Source organism: Podarcis vaucheri (genome assembly GCF_965113315.1).
Source record: "Podarcis vaucheri genome assembly, chromosome: 2".
In the NCBI taxonomy this organism is placed as follows: domain Eukaryota; kingdom Metazoa; phylum Chordata; class Lepidosauria; order Squamata; family Lacertidae; genus Podarcis; species Podarcis vaucheri.
In genome coordinates, this window is record NC_138760.1 from 77777204 (window position 1) to 77797746 (window position 20543).

The 20543-nt window shown below is 43.1% G+C and overlaps 1 protein-coding gene across 5 annotated transcripts in view; it reads right to left on the reverse strand.

The window, feature by feature from the left end:
- CACNA2D2 (calcium voltage-gated channel auxiliary subunit alpha2delta 2) overlaps positions 1–16171 on the reverse strand; it is a 577811-nt gene extending 561640 nt beyond the window's left edge. For all 5 annotated transcript variants that reach the window (XR_014217283.1, XM_082214493.1, XM_082214492.1 and 2 more), the window contains exon 1: positions 15525–16171. Coding sequence is in view for 4 of the 5 variants with exons in the window: in XM_082214493.1 (XP_082070619.1) it covers positions 15525–15649 (125 nt within the window). In the remaining variant the exon portion in view is untranslated. The remainder of the gene's footprint in view (positions 1–15524) is intronic.
- Positions 16172–20543: the final 4372 nt, after the last annotated feature.

Below are 20543 nucleotides of genomic sequence, written 5' to 3' on the forward strand. Positions count from 1 at the left end.
TTATTCATTTTCAGCTTTGTATCCTTATAAAAAAGTGTGCCTAGACATTCCATTGCTGCACCCATAACCTAGGTTTAAGGTGCCACTTAGATCCTAGCTTTCATATCTCAGTTTCTAACACTGGATTATAATTATGGTAACAGCGGCAACATAAACTAAAGCTTTGCATTTCATGTTCAGATTAAAACACTACATACAATCTCACTTTTAGAATATGCAGTGACGCGGACTTATAAAAAATATTGGGGGGGCCTGGGAAAGTTCGTGAAATGTAAATAAGCTCATGAATATGCAAATAAGCTCATGAATATGCAAATATAGTGGCGCCGCCCCCTCGTGAGCGAATAGGGGAGAGCGTGCTGCTGCCTATTAATCAGCTCCGGAACAGCTGATAGGCGGGAAACCTGGGGCTAGAGGCAGGAGCCCCCGCCCCCGGGGATTCCCTAATCTCGCGGGGGACGGCCGGGGCTCTCCGGCTAGGGCGCGCGGCTGGCTGGCTGGCTGGCTGGCGAGGGAGCAGGTGGGGAGGAGGCGGGGGACGGCGGCGGCGCCCCAGATTATTGGGGGGGCTGAGCCCCCCAAAAAAATTTTTTGAGGGGGCTCAAGCCCCCTCAAGCCCCATGGAGTCGGCGCCTATGAGAATATGTACAGGTTCAAGGTAACAGCAGATGCTGAAATGGTTGTCATTGTGGAAATTTGTTGTTTTAAGTGCAGTTTTTCAAGCAGTTAAGAATTGCAGCGGAAGGAACTACAAATAAAGAAACTATATGCAAGGTACATTGGCTTTATTCCAAATACTAAACATGTAAATTGTGCACTTTCTATATTTGGATTACAAACTCTTGCAACCTTCAGAGTGCTGCAAATAAAGCACCTTAAAGATTAGAGCTGTACAGGCTAAAATATATAAACTGCTCAGTCAATTGTTTTGCTAACAAGCAAAACTTCTTCAGGACTTCTGAATTTCCAAACATCCACTTTTGGTGATCTTCTCCTACTCCCCTTAGTCAAATTTAGTAGTTACGGTGCAGTATGAAATTCACGGCTTTTCTTCCATCATCAAAAGCCATCATTATACTGTGCACCCTTACTTGGAAGCATAGGCTCACTATCACTTTGAGTGATGAACTCAGTGGGACATTCCATCCTGAGTAAACATGCATAGGAGTTTACACCACAAAGGTGCCAAAGTTCAGTTCAGTTCAAGTCAATATCAACAATGCATGTTTTAAGCCTGGGCCTTCCATAATATTGATGGGTATCTTGGCTCTGGTGTTCTGACTATAATCGGGAATATTCCATTCCTGCCATAGGCATTTTTCCTGAAAAAGTATTTAATCTGTTGACAGCTATATAAAATCACTAACACAATGCAGGCAGCTTTCATGGGTCATGACACCAAGCAACAATATACCGGTACCTCTAAACCAAAGTACTGACAAAAATCCGTTATATCATAAGGCAAAAATAAGGCATGGACAGAAGCTCTAAAACTAAGCAGTCAAGATCAGTGTTTAGACTCCATCTAAAAAAGAACAGTGTCCGTGGTTGACATCATACAGCACCTTCCGAGGCTCATGTTTCAACAGGTCCCCCACTGCTTAACCCCGCTGGCCCGCCTCCTAACTTTTGCTGCTTTTTCACCTGCCTTCTAAGTGTACAGGTTTGCAGGGAGAAGGCAATGGATGAGTAGAGTTGACAGTGCCAAGGAGACTGCCCACTCCATGAGACAGCCCCACTGAGATATCCCTGCCCAAGAGCCCCTCAAAACCTGGAGAGAAGACAAAAAAAAAAATTCAATGCTGAAACATAAGGTAGGACTGCTGGTGAAAAGATGGATATAATTATAGATGGAAGTAAGTAGATTAAATTGCTCACACGCTCATCTTGGCTGCAGGCACATCCTCCACTCATCTGTGATTCCCATATGACATGGCAGACCCACTTTCCAGTGAGAAGGCCATATGCTTACTTTCCCAAAAGCTGCTAAAGAGCAGATTTGTTAACTGGCTTTTTATTTTATTTTTTAAAGATGAATTCAATGCAAATAATCAGGTTCGTGCACTGCCAGAAACTGGTGGAGAGTATTAAGTCAAAGATTCCGCTCCAAAATATGTACGTATGGGGCATGCACATACTTAGGGTGTGCATGCCCCACACCATCCCCCAAATTCATCTTGCATCTGTGTGTTTTTAAAACTTCTGATGTTTCTAGGTTGTCCTGTGCTTCAGTCTATAATTTGGCTCCTAACCAACCCTGTCACTATAGCGGAAAATCTAAAAAGTGTTGCCGCATTTCCCACTTTTGGCCAAAGTGGATGAAATTTACAGACATGGGAACTACTCTGGAGTTGATTAAGCATGCTAAATCGCAGATAAATAGGTCCAGGACCTTTTGGTGGGGGAGTAAAGAGAATTAACTTTTCTTTATAACTTTATTAAAGAAGAGCAATATAGGATATATATTTTAAATGAAGCTTTTAACTTTTTACATATCATATACTACTGTGCTTAATATCTAGAGCTCTTCACTGCTTCACAGGCAACGTTTTGGACAGTCTCACTTCTTCCAGAGCCTATGTATCTCAAGAAACATAGGAATAATAGAGAACACAGCAATTCTGTAATTAAAAACAGAGCAACAGTGACCCGAGTTATCTGTGGCTTTGGGGCTAAACTGACTCAGAGGGTGTTATTGACACTGACATTTAATGCAACAGGGGAGAATACCCCCAAATGACTGGTTGGCCTTGCTATTGGCTCCCACACAAAGCTGCTGCACACCTTTAGAGCATACCCCCACCCACAGGTGCATTCTAATTCAAAGTAGATAGTATCTCACCTTCCATAGGAAATGAAACACATAAAGATGGCACTGTACACAAGATACCACAGAGCAAAGAGCAGAATAAATACTTTTAGCCAAGTAAGAGTAGTGGTGAAATCTAGACACTTTGTTCTGTCCCTTTTATAAATGACTTACAGTTCTACTTTACCTCAACAATGCAACATGAGAAAAGCAAGCAGGAGGACCACAGATGAACTCCATGTGGGTTATATGCACCCTCACAAAAGAAGATTCAACTTCTGTTCCAAAAAGCATCAAGCACAGCCACATGAATAAGTCATGCAAATAAGCGAAATATGACTACATTTACCACTTTTTCATATTTATAGTTCTTTTACTCAATGAAAGAGGCACAAAAAACTATTGAGAGCACTGAAGCCCAATTTCTGCATATTCTGATCTATCCTCTCCCTGATTTGGCACTGCTCACATTCAGCAATCCCACTTTTCTTACAACTATAAATCCTAAATCTGCATTGGAGTAGTGAAACTTCAGAAGTACTCAGTATATAGAGGCCTATATTTGAATACCTGTGAGATGTCATCCCTCCAAAATAAAGGCTACCCACTCACCCATCTACTATCCCATGCACATACATACCAAAGTTAAGACCTCCATACAGAAAGTGGATTATATTTCCCCTTTTAGAAGAAAATTAACACAAGCCCAACATGAAAATCCTGCTGGGAACATTGTGAAATTTAAGACAGTCACAGAGCATTCATAGATGGAGATGTGTGATGGCTGTTGAAGCTTAAATAATGTGTCTCTGGGTTGATTTATGAGGATTGTAAGTGTAAGTCATAGGTACAGACTAGAAGTGTGCCTTGCAAAAGAACCTGGGATTTCTGTTGTCTTTGGCTATATAGAGAGACAATGCTTTACTCATCTTAAGTACAAATTGATCAAGACAAACAAGAGTCACATTCAACATCAGCTTTCTAAAACGTCCTGATGATTACTTACCAAACACTGAACTTTTTCATTTAAGAACATGAGAGACTGGAGAAAAATTATTTTCTACAGCAATACCTCACAGACTGCACACTCATTCATGTGTAGGCAGATACACACTTCTTTCTGTTGAGTTCATGTTGACTCTCCTGAGGCTTCACATTCAATTGGTAAGAAAGATAATACTGCTACACACCACCCCAATCTTTGAGCGGTGAGAGATTCCAGGGGTTCCAGGCACTTACCGAGGGTTCAGGTTCCTTGGAATGAGGGTCACCACAGAGTGTGATTTACTTACACTGAGCATAAGCTGGAAGGGCTCACAGTAGTAACAGGTCTTGCTTCTCCATTAGTCACAGCTTGGATTCCACACAAATCAAAACTATCTCACCAACTTCTCGTCTGCCTCTCTGCTTAGCTCACATACAACTACTATTATTCTTCTAACTACTAGCCAGATGGGAAGGAGAAAGCCCCACCAATTTACCCTATGCAGAGAGCAACTTCTTTGGTTGTACTAATGATGGTGCTGACGCCACCTCATGAGAAGAGAAGACTCCCTGGAAAAGACCTTAATGTTGGGAAAGATTGAGGGCACAAGGAGAAGAGGACGACAGAGGACGAGATGGTTGGACAGTGTTCTCGAAGCTACAAACATGAGTCTGACCAACATGCGGGAGGCAGTGGAAGACAGGAGTGCCTGGCGTGCTCTGGTCCATGGGGTCACGAAGAGTCAGACACGACTAAACGACTAAACAAACAACAACAATGATGGTGCTTAAGTGGCAAGCTAAGGCCTAGTTAGCAATGGAATCCTCCACTCAGCTTTTAACTCTTACTGGGTAGTGGACCCCAAGAACAGGAAGGGACTCAGGGCACCACCCGACTGACCCTTTAAACCTGTAACATCACTATACATTTTACTGTCATTATAAAATGCAATCAAGCTCACAAAATTCTTAAAAACAGAATTTGGTTAAGTGTTTTCCAAAGAGTACAGCACTGTGTCTTATCTGGCCCTGCAGTTGAGGGTGGGGGTGGTGCACTCAGTGAAGCTACAATCCACATCTAACTGGCTTCAGGTTCAGAATCCTGCAACATTCACTGGATTCCAGGCCTTCAATAATTAAATGTGGTTTCCTATGCATGGTGAGCAGCTGCATTGGGTTCACCTTTGCAGTGAGATGAAGCCCTTCTCCAAAAATAGAACCAACCACCCTCCCCCAGTCAAACACATATGATTTTATCTTTACTTCCAGCATAATAAACGCAGTGTTGACTGCATGTACTCGGGATATTTTGCTCCAATGTGTCAGTATGGTATTTTGGCTGTATTCATCTACACTACAGAGTTCATTCCAGAGCAACAATGCAATAGAAGAAGAAGAAGAAGAAGAAGAAGAAGAAGAAGAAGAAGAAGAAGAAGAAGAAGAAATGATGAACATTGGGGAAGATTTTTTTCTTTCTTTCATTTTTTGGATTAAACTTATTTAACCCAAATTGTATTTAATTCAGGTTTAGTTATTTCACGCTTCAAACTTTAGTTTGTTTCAGAAACTTCCTCTCCTTTGATTTGCAGGGGGTGGGGTAGAGACTGCCCATCCAAAATCAATTTTGAAGGGAAAGAAGCCCACCCCTGAACAAAAAGTCTGTTGCCCTATTAACTTCATTTCTTAGAGATGTTCTTGGGCCAAGCAAAATTAAAGTCCATGGTTAAAGAGTAATTTTATAGGAACATAGGAAGCTGCCTTATACTAAGTCAGATCATTGGTCCACCTAGCTTAGTAATGTCTAGACTGACTAGCAGCAACTCTCCAGTATTTCAGACAGGGTTTTCTCTGAGCTGTACCTGGCTGTGTCAGAAACCATACCTGTGAACTTCTGCATGCAAAGCAGATGCTCTACCACTGAGCAAGAACCCTTTTCTCATGTGATATTTGAACACACTAAAAACTAAAAACAAAAACTTAAACTCTCCTGATTTCTTAGAGAAGGGATTCATCTTTGCTTGAGAAGGCCACAGATCTAAAGAAGCCTCTGTGTATGAAATTTTGGTATCAGTCAAACCTGTCCTGTCCTGCTGCACAACAAATTTGTAGTTCTCAGCTGGGAAAGGCTGATTATGACATCATTAAAAAGGTAAAGGTAAAGAGACCCCTGACCATTAGGTTCAGTCGTGACCGACTCTGGGGTTGCGGCGCTCATCTCGCTTTACTGGCCGAGGGAGCCAGCATACAGCTTCCGGGTCATGTGGCCAGCATTACTAAACCGCTTCTGGCGAACCAGAGCAGCGCACGGAAACACCGTTTACCTTCCTGCCAGAACGGTACCTATTTATCTACTTGCACTTTTATGTGCTTTCAAACTGCTAGGTTGGCAGGAGCAGGGACCGAGCAACGGGAGCTCACTCTGTCGCGGGGATTCGAACCGCCAACCTTCTGATCGGCAAGTCCTAGGCTCTGTGGGTTAACCCACAGCACCACCTGCGTCCCTTGTATGACATCATTACTCCACTGTAAATATGCCTCAGTCACAGCAGAGGATATTGGTCATGAGCCACCTTTAGATCTCTTAATTAGTAAGTGAAATACTTTAAAAACTGGATAAATAGTACAAGTGACTGATGGTTTTGAAGTCCACACTAGCAGTGAAAGCAACTTGAGAGCCTAGATATGCAATATGTGTTCCTGGTTGTTCCCAGCCCTGAGGTCCATCTCTTTGGTTCTCTTCCAAGCATCCTAGAATAACTAGTCAGTGCCCCATACATAATATATGGAGATGGGTAAGCAGAAGAACTCAACTTCTAGAAAACAAAAGACCCACACTCTCAAAACAACAGGAAGTTTTCTATTGCTCTCCTTTCTATGGGGCCGGTGGGGTACACTCTCTCGACTGACAAATAGCACTCAGGATACCTGAACTTCCTCTTTTTCTTATACAGTGGTACCTTGGGTTACATACGCTTCTGGTTACATACGCTTCAGGTTACAGACTCCGCTAACCCAGAAATAGTACCTCGGGTTAAGAACTTTGCTTCAGGATGAGAGCAGAAATCATGCTCCGGCAGCGCAGCAGCAGCAGGAGGCCCCATTAGCTAAAGTGGTGCTTCAGGTTAAAAACAGTTTCAGGTTAAGAAAGACCTCCGGAACGAATTAAGTACTTAACCCACGGTACCACTGTAGTATTGATTGTTGTATCTGTGTTTTCTTGAGATATAATATATATTGCTATGAAAATGGGGGAAAGTTCTGGAGTCATTCATGAAAGTATTATCAAGGCCAAAAATTCTAAAATGCGTGTAAAGACTAATAATGGCTATCTCTGAAATCCAGAAATGCCTTTAAAAGTGTCAGACAACACATTTTGGGGACTGTGAACTGTATTTATTGGTTACTATATATGGGAGATCCAAAGATTTGATGGCAAGCATTCTGCTTTCTTTATCTGAAGTCTGAATTCTCTTCACTGAAGAGTCTCCTTAAGATACAATGTGTATCACTTAGCGTTTTCCTTTCTATTCATGTGGGTGAATCCACAGCCAGTTCCAAAGGCTTCAAGACACTGAAATACTGTGTTTCCACTTGGCACAACAGAACTGATTCTTTACTCACCTGATGTGGGAATCCACTGAGTTTCATTTAAGCTCTTAAGATCACTCAAGGAGCTGTATTGAAGGGCTTGCTTGAAGGATTATCAAGCAAATGACAGACCAAAATAGATTGGGTTGTCCAGCTCGGCTGGCCACAAATTGTGAAGGTCTGCTTTTAAATCATCACAATTTTTGGGTGTGGGTGTGCACACACACCTTTGCAAAGGTTTGACATTCAACATAATGTTTCTTTGGACCTTATTTCGTTACAAAACATTGTGAACCAAGGTTCATCCTTCTTCACCCACCATTTCTTATCAAAGTGCTTGTGGCACAGAAAGGGAATGAGAAGACTCAGTTCATCAGGAGTTTTTATTAAATGTACTGTGGTGAACATTTTCCAGTACATGGAGCAGTACGATCAACAATTGAAGGCACATACTGAACACCAAGTAAGCAAAACTTTGTAGTGCACTGCATGACTAGTTCCCAGATTTGAAAACAAACAGGGAAAAAATCAAATCAGAATGAATATTCTATTAATCGTCCAGTGCTGTCCAAGTGAGTGAAATGGACGTGCTTCTCCTCTCCTCCTGCCTTGCATTCCCCTCATCCCACCCAAATCTGCTCTGAAGGATCTCCCAGAGATCTGGAGCTGATTTTATTTGGCGGGGGGCTGCAGAGAGCTGAAGGAGGGGAGGAAATCTTATTGCTTCATTAGCTGTCAACTCATGCAAGTTGTGTGCAAAAATATTGAACATTGAAAAATATTAATTAATTTATCTAATTTACTTATTTATCTAATTAATTTATTAATTAATGTAATAGATACAGAAATATAAACCACCATTAGACTCTTTCAAAGTTCACCTTCAAATATATTTATATATTTATGAGCCTAACAGCCTAAACTAAGAGACAAAATATTGATTGATTGATTGATTGATTGATTGGTGTTCATTGAAGAACCTATGCTGATTTTCCAAGATGCCAGGCTGCAGGAGCTAACTGATGGTGAGTGGATGCATGGTACAATGTGTTCCTGCAGAACACACCATAGATAACCAACCAACTTTTCTTGGTTGTTTGCTCCAGGTGCAGGCCATTTTGATACATTCTGAACTCCATGAATAAAATTACATTCCTCTTCTCACCTGCCAGAGAAGGAAGCATTTTTATATTAAGCAAAGAACTGTGCGGATAATTTAAAATGAGGGGAAACTAAAGTATCATTAGAACTATTTAAGATTTTGGCAGTAATTTGATTCATCAGTTATTTCTGTATTGATTTAATTTTCCGAACGAGTCACATCTAAAACAAGCTTGGATGGAAGTTAAAAGAAAGGAGATTTAATGACAAGGTAAAATATTGCCAACCATTTTTCCTGTCTATCTTCTTTCTGTTTGTGCTGCATAACTGACTGCCAAGCCTTTCAGCAAGCAGATAGGATAATAGCTTTTAGTGGACCATCTTCAACTTCAGTTGATAAGAGTTTACAACCTTTCAGGTTTTCACAAAATGCTCCTTCAGGCAGAGCCAAGATTCTCACAGATAATACTCATAGGAGTCTCAGAGTGCTTCAGGGAGGACATGCCTTTATTAAATACAATGTCCTTCCAAACTGTGTTCAGTATAGACTAGGAACATACGGTGTTCCACAAATTCTGAGATAGATCTCTGCAGACCATTCACAAAGGGGGTGCTAACCATGGTGCTGCATTTTCTACACACTCTGTTGTGAAAGAAAATCTGCATAAACATAGAATGTGGTTTAGACAGAGGCCTACTCAGTGGCGTAGCGTGGGGGGGTGCAGGGGGGGCCGGCCGCACCGGCCGCAACATCTGGGGGTTAGGGTTAGGGGGCGCAAATCCACGGGTTAGGGGGCGCAAATCTACAGGTTAGGGGGCGCAAATTACTTGCCTTGCCCCGGGTGCTGACAACCCACGCTACACCACTGGGCCTACTATTGAGGTGAAGATAAAACAGTCTTCCTCCCAATCCTTACTCCAGATCTACAGCTCCTGGAAGACATCTAAGTAATTTGTTAAGCCTTAATGTGCTGCTTCTCGATGCTAGATGGTTGAATGGTATCATCACCACAGTCCAGGATTTAATCCTGGGTGAGAATCCCAACCTAGGTAGAGGATGGATTTAACCCATCCTAGCTGTGCTCATTAAGGTTCCAGGAGCAGTATAAACATTTGCCAACTTATCCTTCAGGACCATTTGGGGGGTTGGGACCTAGAGGCACTGTTATGCAGTGCTTCCACTCCTTCCTCCTGGGGGTGTCCAGAAAGTGGTGTTGGGGGATGAGTGTTCGGACCCCTGAGAGCTCACTTGTGGGATGCCTCACAGCTCTATCCTATCCCCTATGCTTTTCAATATCTATATGAAGCCACTGAGAGAAACCATCAGGGGGTTTCAGCTGGGTGTTCATCAATATGCAAATGATACCCAGTTCTATCTATTGTTCAACTTGGAAACAGTGAGGCTGGTAAATGTCCTGTGTGAGTGTCTGGAGGAGGTTGGAGGATGGATTGTAGTTAACAGATTGAGGTTGAATCCCAAGAAGACAGAAGTACTATTCTAGGGGACAGAGGGCAGGCAGGTGTGGGGGACTCCCTGGTCCTGAATGGGGTAACTGTGCCACCAAAGGACCATGTGTGCATCATTGGGGTCATTTGGGAGCACAGCTGTCCATGGAGGCACAGGTTAATTCTGTGTCCAGGATGGCTGTCCACCAGCTCCACCTGGAATGATGGCTGAGACCCTACCTGCCTGTGCACTGTCTCGCCAGAGTGTTACGTGCTGTAGTTATCTCCTGCTTGGACTACTGCAAGGCGTTCTACATGGGGCTACCTTTGAAGGTGATTCAGAAACTACAACTAATCCAGAATGTGGCAGTTAGACTGGTGACTGTGAGTGGCCGCCGGGACCATATAACACCAATCCTAAAGGATCTACATTGACTCCCAGTACATTTCTGAGCACAATTCAAAGTGTTGTGCTGACCTTTAAAACCCTAAACTGCCTCAGCCCTGGATACCTGAAGGAGTGTCTCCCAGACATCGTGATCCAGCTCTGAGGGCCTTCTTGTGGTTCCCTCACATTGAGAAGTGAAGTTACAAGAAACCAGGAAGAGGGTCTTCTCAGTAGTGGCACCTGCCCTGTGGAACACCTGCCCATCAGGTGTCAAGTTGATAAAAAACTACACAACTTTTAGAAGACATCTGAAGGCAGTGCTGCATACTGAAGTTTTTAATGTTTGATGTTTCATTGTGTTTTTAATATTTTGTTGGGATCTGCCCAAAGTGGCTGGGGCAACCCAGTCAGATGGACAGCATATAAATAAATCATCATCATCTATTCTTTGGCAGTGGTGACAGCTACCAAATCTCACTTCTCTGACACCATTACATCTGCTCAGTGTCATCCAGTGGAGCCTCTCCAGTGGTAAAAGGCTTTCTACAACCTGGTAAAGTCAGGGAAGTGAAAGAACAACTCATGAACCACTGTGACTGTTTTGAAAGTTTTTACAGGTAAAATCACTTGCATCAGTTCAGACTTTGATTCTACTTTTGAAGCAAGATTGGAGACAGGTGGTGCTATTGTGCTGTCTCACCAAGCTTTCATGGATCCCTTTCAGGTTGCTGGTCCTGAAGATGTGGACAGAGTGCATGGAGAAGTTAGACCAAGTACATACAGTATATGCTTGACCCTTAACCATCTGGTTTGCTGAAAGCAGCAAGACTGGACATTTCTCAATGGGTCTTAAAGGTAGTCAATGAACATGAGAAGAGCCTTAGTCCAGCATCCTGATCTCACAGTGATCTTTGTTTTACATGTTTATATTATATCACCCGTTTTCAAATGTGTGATGCCTAATATCAGACAAAACATCGCACAACATTTCTAACTGCCATTTTTTTTAAAAAAAGAATACTATGCATCCCATAGGAATAAATAACTATATCTGGGGTGGGAATTGAAGCAAAGCAACAAATAAGCTATACTGCCAGACAATAGGATAAACTAATAAAGATCTCACATTTATGGAAAGCAGTAGGTGCTACAAAGCATATTCATTTCCTTAATCAGAAATAGCTCTCCAGCCTTTGGAAAATTTATTTCAAATACAAAAGATAACCAACTTGTTTAAAGGTTACAATGCTGATAACAATTTATATTTTCTGTCTCTGGTGAAGTGGGCTCTAACCCATGAAAGCTTATGTCTGAATATATTTGTCAGCCTTTAAGGTGCAACAGGAGTCTATGTTGTTTTGATTGAAACAGACCAACATAACTGCAGCTTTGGAATTTGTATTTGGATTACTCCGCTCTGCTCCCGCATAGTTTAATTCCTAGTAATGTCTTGTATAAGTTAAATATGGACTCAAACATGAGAATAGCTTCTTAAGTGATCAATTGTTATACAGGATCCTCTTTCACTCCACATCAGCCTCCACAAGATCCTGCTTCTCTTTAGTACCAGTTAGCCAATGCTGAAAAGTATTTAAAAGAAGAATCAGCCTCAAAGAGCAAAGCCCTTAATCCCATCTGTGTACACAGGCATACCCAGTCACCAAAAGCAACTTGTCAATCAAGTGCATACCACCCAACATGCCCAAGTGAATGGGCCTGTTCCAATCTCGGATTTTGCTTTTTAAATCTCGATGAGAAATTCTACGTTAGACAACAGGCTGAGCCAAGCCTTCCTTAGCTCAGCATAAGATGATTAAAACCATGCTACCCAGGAAGAGAGAGATAATATGAAACACCAGAGGTTTACTAGGGGACAGACCTAGGAACTGATATGCAAAACCACTGCGAATGTTTAAATCATATCTGAGTCGCAGCAATCCAAGTGCAAATACTCTAATCATTCTGCATGCTGCAGGCAAGACAGCCTGCTGTAATGGGAGGCAGCTCTAGAAATAGTTATGAAGGCTAAGCCCTTATACTTGATAATTTTATATATATATATGTATTACATCCGTGTGGAGAGAGAAAGAGAGAGAGGTAGTAATTCAGCAGAAACAATCTCTAAAAGTTAAGAGTGTTTCTAATTTTAAAAGCTCAGTATCATTTTCAGCTGTGATACAATATCCCCTCAAATATTCCTTCAAACCTCTCTTCAAAACCCACCTTTTCCGCAAGGCCTTTGGCTTAACCCCATAATCTTCATTGTCAACTGCAACATATGTATACACACAGAGAGAGCAATGTACAAAATAACAAAAAATTACCTTATACTCAGAAGACCAAGAATCTCTGCAAAATTTGACCTGTTTTATCAATGCAGTTTGTTTTTAAAAAATATATGTTCAAGGGTCATTACAATGAGGTTTGTAGATACAAGAAGAGAGGTTTTTATAGAACATCCAAGCACCAAATGGGCAAATTAAAATCGGCTTATTTGTTTTGATTTGTAATATCAGCTAACACAGCTCCCCCAAAACATATGTGGCCTCGTGTTATACTGCACAGTCTGGATAAATTCCTCTTCCCCCTGTCTAAAATAGTTATAAATTACTTGAGTATTCTTACTTGGCAAAAATGAATTACTGTATAGCACACCTGACAGTCAGTGACTTCTACAACTGACACTGCTAAAGGAGAGCAGATAAGGAAACACATCTTGTGCCATTCAGTTCTATTTACGTCTATTCAGAAATGAGTCCTGATGAGCTCAATTGGTTTTACTCCCAGGTGAAGTACGTGCGTACTGGAACAACAATGCCCATTTCCCCAATAATTAATTCATGCTAAAGGTTGAGAACAGATCTTGCAATAATTCTAAGTTCTTGTGTATGAGAAAGTTATTTATAAACTATATTAAGTTAAAGAAATCTGAATAGGAACTACAACTTGTATAAGTACAACAAAGTAATTCATTTTTAATTAACCGTGTTATGTTCTGAATTCATTTCCTGGGAAAACACTGACACAGAATGATTGAGTGGTTGGACTGTTTTAGTGATCTTTCACACAGAAAGGGAAACTGATTATTTCTAAAGAGACTCCTTGCATGAGTAAGGACTACTCATTCAAACAGGAAGGCTGCAAGTTCAAACCCTAAACATTTAGCAATGAACAAGTGTTTTGTCTCCCTCACTCCAGGCAGAAACCTCTCTGAACTTTATATCCCAGTGGAATTTGTATGCATGTTTGGCAGGGAAAGTGACAGAAAGGGAGCCCTGCCGCTAAGTCTCAGGGGTCAGTAGTGTGTGGAGGCTCAGCTCCAAAGGAAAGAAAGAATGTAACATGGAACCTCCAGAGGAGAGGGAGAGGAAGGAGAGAGAGAGAGAGAGAGAGAGAGAGTTGTGGTGGGCAAAGAAATAATACAGGAAACTTAAAAGGGGAGGAGGGCACCATTAGGGGCTGCAAACCATTGTAGCAAGCCATAATGATCGAAAATAAGGGCTAAAAAGTGTTTCACTAAGGAAAGAACCCACATTGCATCTTGTCATGGGTTTTTAAGCAAGCATTCAGTGCCAAGTATGTCCTTCAGCAGGTCACACACATAAAAAATATATTTCCAAGTAATATTGCTAAAATATGTTATCATAGTTGTACCAATTTATTATAATTGAATCCCTCTGAAGGATTCAATCTAAACTATTGTACCCAAAATACCAATGGGATGTTAAGGTCAATGTGACCATTATTGATTTGTGTCATGAAAACATTTCTTCACTGAAAGAAGCAGGTCACAAATGGACACACTGACAACTTCCAAGCCCCAAGAACAGTGATGTTTTGTGCCTCAAAATGCTGCATTTCCTGCAGCTACCATGATCAGAAATGTCTAGGAGAAGAGGCTCTCAATGAATGTGGCAATCTCCTCAGCGGCAAACCATTTGCTACTGAAAGACATTTGATATGTTGCCTCTCACCTCCCAATCTCATAGTAGGATGCTTTCCAATCTTTGGTCTCAGCAGACTGGAATCAATTTGTCTCAGTTCAGGCATAACAACAACAACAATAGAGTCATAGATGCTGCATGCAATGCAACTATCAATACATTAGTCATTTAAAACTCTGCTATATATACCTGGGCTGGAGAGTTTGTGTGGGTGCACCTGTAAGCCATAAAAGACATCTGTTTCTTCCATGACTCAAATTAAAATTTCAATATGTATTTTTTTTTTAAAAAAAATCCAATTAGAAACCAAAAACCTTAAGAACTTCAGCAACCTTCATTCCACTCTTAAGAAGATTATGTTAGGACCCTCACGCCAACAGTTTTATATAAAGAAGTGTTGGGGGGGTGGGGGGAGAGAATGCAGAAACTGATGAAGCCACAGCAAAGAGGAGTTTAAAAATAGAAATTTGCTGCTGCCAACATTTGTACTGAAGTCGTAGCTATTTCAAACGCAGATATAGGTGTAAACAATGGAGCACAACTAAATATGTTCCCCACTACTTCGTGTGATATTTCGAAACTTTGCACATATTAACAGCTCTCCAGCGAAGTGTTAACGCTGATATATTGTCCTGTTGGTCTTTTGCTTGTTTACAGTTGCTTAAGTGCTTCTTCAGCACTTAAGGAAAGGGTTTCTTAGGTATTGTTTAAAAAAATGATAAAGGAGTTATCTCGGTCAGGCATTTTAGAACACATAGATATATGGTACACACACAACTTCGCCCCACCACTTCGGAAGGGGTAGTTGGCTAGGATCCGGAACAGCGCTTGATTTGTGCCTAAGCGTCTGGGCGAGCGGGAGTCGGGGAAAGAGAGAACCTGCGCGCTGGCCAACTTCTCCCATCCGCCCCAACTAAAACGGGACCCCCCCCCCCAACGTCCCCTCGACATCTGAGTAGCCCTGGGCAATGCAGATCGGCTGCACTATTTCTTTAATAAATAAATAAACCCCCAAGAACATCTGAAGTAGTATCGCTGCAGGTACTTGGAGTGGGACAAGTGCCAAAGCAGTCTCCCCCCCCGGCAGGCAATCCGAATCAAGTTGCGAGGCGAGCGCCCGTCAGCCAGCCAGCCAGCCAGCCAGAGGCTGCACTCGCCCGCGGCGGAGGCTGCTGCTGCTGCTGCTGCTACGACTGCCAGGTGCCTGCCTGCCTGCCTGCCTGCCTGCCCTGGCAGCCTACATGGGTGAGGGGCTCTCACTTACGTGTACTGCTGGGGAAAGCTGTAGCCATCCGCGGCGGGAGCCGAGAGGACGAGGCACAGGATTATTTGGCTGCACAGAGCCGGGACGATGCAAGATGCGCCGCAGGTCTGAGCGGAGAACGCCATTTTTCCATTAAAAATTCAGCGGCGGCACCAACTCTTCACCCTCTCCCCGGCGGCGGTGGCGCTGGGCTGCCAAAGACACCCTCCCCGCTCGGGCTGGGAACCTGCGAGGGGCTTCTCTGAGGGACCGGCGCCGCTGGATCTCCTCCGGCTACTCCAGAGAGGCGCAAGAGTCCAGTCAGTCAGCTATAAGCAAGTGGTGGCGGCCGCAGCCTCCTTCCCGCCCTCCGTCCCCACACTCAAATGTCACGAGCGGGGCAGCTCTCGGGAGGCTGAGGCGAGAGAGCAGGGGGTCGGGAGAGCGCGGCTGGGGCTCCCTACACAGCCAGCCAGGCGGGTGGCGGCGGCGGTGGCTGCTGCTGCTGCTGCTCGCTCCGGCCCTCACGCGGCGGGCTCGGCTCCGTTGTGGCAAACACTGAGCGAATACAAACTGCTACTTTCCCTCAAATAGGCGGCCAACCTGCCCAGCCTCCTCCCCTCGCATCCCTCCTCCTCCTCCTCCCCCTCCTCTCCGCATCCCTCTCTTCCCGCCGCCCTCCCCTCGCTTCGGAACGCTCTCCATCCTCGGCAGCCACCACGGCGCATGCTCCCGAGACAGCCGGCGCCTGGCGAACCAGCGTCCTCTCAGCCTCTGGACCTTTCGCTGGGCCCAGGAGGCCCGAGCTGCTGCGCGCGCCCCCCGCCAAGCGTCACGCACTCGCCCTCGCCTGCTCGTGGCAGCAGGGGGGGCTGGCGCGCTCGCGTGCCTTTGCCGCCAGGGCACGTGCGAGGAAGTCGGTGCAGCCACATTGGCCGGGTCCTGTTAAACTTGCGCTCCTCTTGACCCCGCAAGTGCTAGCGAAGCGGATTTCTGCGCCCCCCCCCCCCGCGGCCGCCCCATCACTACCACCAGTTACCCCAGCCTGGCAAACTCTCTCGGTGTGTAGGCAGTTTAATGCAGGTCACGCAGCTTGACTCTGCGCCAGCTATGCTTGCCCCCCCCCCCCAACGCAGGTAGCGCAGCTACCCCAGGAGTACATCCACTGTTTTGCACCATGAAAGTTAACACCTGCCAATCAAACTGACTCATTAGCTGCGAGTTCCTCTAGGCTGCTATTATAGGAAATTAAATTGGGGGAGGGGGCAGGAGAAATTCTGTACAGTGGTACCTCGGCTTACAGACGCTTCAGGTTACAGATGCCACTAACCCAGAAATAGTACCTCGGGTTAAGAACTTTGCTTCAGGATGAGAACAGAAATCATGTGGTGGCAGCAGCGGGAGGCCCCATTACCTAAAGTGGTACCTCAGGCTAAGAAAAGTTTCAGGTTAAGAACGGACCTGCAGAACAAATTAAGTTCTTAACCCGAGGTACCACTGTACAGAATTGGAGGCTGATCCCTGAGAAGGTACACCTCGGCAATTTGTCGGAGCTATCCCATTTTAGGAGTGCCGTCTATTAAACTGAGTTTGGAAAACCCTTGCCAAATTTAGAATTCGAGGAGATTCCTGAAGCCTAGAGTTTGGTTTGGCTAGTTTTAACTTTTTTTTCCCATTAATATTTTATTAAGTTTTAGCAATAGAAAAGTTCAGAAAAATACAAAAACAGAAAAATACAAAACTACAAAATACAAACATTAAACACAAAAAGAAGAAGAAAAAACACATATAAAAGAAAACAAAACTCCCTCTTTTTTAATTTCTCATCTTTAGTTAACTTATTTTCCTGACTTCCTCACGCATCCCTTTTTTGTATCCCTTTTAAGAATTGGTTCAGCAAATTCATATCCTATTAGTTTATCTATTATCAATCCCATCTTACATTTTACCTTGTTGCTAGAACCCCTTCAATTCATTTCAATGTCATCAACATTCAAGAATGGCTAGTTTTAATTTTGAAACTGGTTAGGAATTGAATTTTAACCAAACATGGACAGGCAGAATCCTCCAGACCTCATGGTGACCAATCTCAAATATGTTCCTGGGTGTACATTTGGCAGCTCCCCTCATAATGCATTAATGAGAAAATACCCGGTTACTTGCTTCCACAGCAACTGGCAGCATAATGGTCCAAAGGCTGCATGCACACCTTAACTTTGAGAAGTGTATTCTTCTACCATCTCAATTTTTTAAAAAATATACTGCAAATTTGCCTATTTTCCATTGTACCTTGTTAAAAATACCATTCTCAAATGCGACCCCACCCCCCAAATTTTAAAATGGAATATAGGGGGAATGTTGTGAAAGGTAGGAGTTGATTTTAGTGGGCAAACAGGTAGAAGGAACACAGTGAACGTTCTATTCCATACAGTCTAGCAACTATGCACAAAGGGTGCATAATCCCTCTGATTTAAATCCCGCTGATTTAGTGGTACATGATTTTCAATGTACCCTATGTAGGACAATAGTTCTATGCATGATTCTGCTGAAATAGCTCCCAATAGGGCTTATTCCCTACTGTAGGCCACTGAAATCCTAAACACACTGAGTGGCGAGTAAGTTCCACTGAACACAGTGGAATTTACTTCCAAATAAGACTGCTGTTCAGCTGCTGTCCTATGAATACTTACCTGAGAGTAGTTTATATTGAAGTATGTGTGACTGAAGGTGCTTCTAGACCTGCTTCTAGTGCATTCATCTTTACGAGACTAGGTGACATTGCATCAAAGCAAGAATTATCCCCACTTTCCACTGCATTTTCCCATCATCCCAAAAAGTTCAATCTTTTGGCAAAGGGAGTTTGTTGTGAAAGACTACCCAACCAGCTATAATTGTGTGATGTCAATTTGCCAGTATGTGATTGAATCCCGCCCCAAAATGGATGTTCCCTCACTTCCAAATAGATATACATAGGATCAGGCTGTAATACTGATCTAAAAGCTTTGTTATTTTAACCAAAAAACAATGTAAATGGGCAAAGACACATAGCTTCACAGTAAGAAGCACATATATCTTGCTGATTTTCTAGTCCTGAAATGCTGCATTTATTAACACAACAGACTGGCTACTTTGATGAGATTTTCTCTGCTGGATTCATAATTTTAGGACTCTGTGGTAGAGATGGGAGGGAACAAGAAAAGGGGTTACCCAAGCTGAATATACAGCCATTTAGCACACATTTAAAACTGGACAAATACAAACTCTTCAGGACACACAGGACCTCCAGCACAAAAAGTAACTTAGAAGACTCAGTGCAAATTAATCCCATAGAGAGAGGGGGAAATAGCAATGTACCTATTTAATAGGTATAATTGGAGGATATAAGAGTCATTTCACTGTGGCCTACCAAACAAATCCAGTACTCTAAGGGATTCCCCTTAAATGGTGCAGCCTCAAGAGTCTGCCCTTTGTTGTTGTTTAGTCGTTTAGTCGTGTCCGACTCTTCGTGACCCCATGGACCAGAGCACACCAGGCACTCCTGTCTTCCACTGCCTCCCGCAGTTTGGTCAGACTCATGCTGGTAGCTTCGAGAACACTGTCCAACCATCTCGTCCTCTGTTGTCCCCTTCTCCTTGTGCCCTCCATCTTTCCCAGCATCAGGGTCTTTTCCAGGGAGTCTTCTCTTCTCATGAGGTGGCCAAAGTATTTGAGCCTCAGCTTCACGATCTGTCCTTCCAGTGAGCAGAGTCTGCCCTACATATTGCCAGAGTCAAGTCTTGCTTCTGGAAATATATGTGTAATTTTTTAATTTCCCCCCCCCCTTTTTTTTTTTTTGCGGGAGCTCAGCTGAAAGAGTAGAAGGATGACAATGCTCTATCTACAAATTAATGCTGCTCGTGTGAGTCAACAAAACGAGTGACAAAAAACATAGCATTGGGTGGCATTTTCAAAATACTTTTGTGCTGGGCTGCCTTAAACATAACTTCTCTTTAGTGACTCTTGGGTGTATTTCTGGAAACAGTGCACTGCCACACCAAAGAGAGTTGAATCTTGCAGTATCCTGAGCTTCACTTGTCATACTGCATTGTATACTGAGTATATAAACACCATAGGCTTCTTGCACAGTGGAAGGTAGCTTGTATGAAGACAATGTGGAAGGTGTTGTTTCTACTCATCATTTGGGCTCCATGTGATGTCATCATGTCAAACATTTGTAGAGGTTTTCTGAAACTTTTGTACTACCTACAACAGGAGAACCCTTTGTTCCAAGTATCTAACAAAGTAAGCTCCCCCAAATTCTCATCATGGGTTCTTCTATTACTGGAGTCTACTATCACCTGTTCTGACCACTACAGAAGCTGACCACTTCCTGAAGCTGAAGGAAGCTATGGTCCAAAATACCTGGAGAGCAGTACGTTGACTACCATTGCTCTACGCAGGCTCCACAGCAGCTCCTAATGCTTCTGTGCATGTACATCTTATCCAAGTCACTCTGCGCATGAAAATTATAGTTGCCATGATTCAAGAGTGTCCCTGAATACATTGGGGCTTTAAATCAGGCTTTGTTGTTTTTTATTTATTTGATTAGATACTTTGATATGCATTGCTTTTAAATTGTTACCTGACCCAAGCCATTGAGGTGGGAGCAAGGCTAGAACTCAAACAAACTAACACATTACCTTCTTTGCCCATCTTATTTTCATAGACCACTGGGATAACAACCACTTCATATACTAAAACTGGAAACATATTCCATAATATAGTGTGGCATATGAGGGCCATTATAATGCTTCAAATAATTTTAACATCAATATGTGTTCATGTGCATTTTTAAGTACTTTAAAGTTATTTGGAGGACTTTTCTCTTTGTAATCTGTGTAGTCTAGAGTACCTGAGTATTATATTGTCCTGAACTCCTTGCCTACTCCCTTGCAAGTCAGTATGTCAAGTCCCAAGTTCTACAGCCAGAAAACACGGTCCAGGGTCAATGCACGTATTTGAAGCCCAAATTCCAAAGGTTAGGAAACACACTCCAGAGTC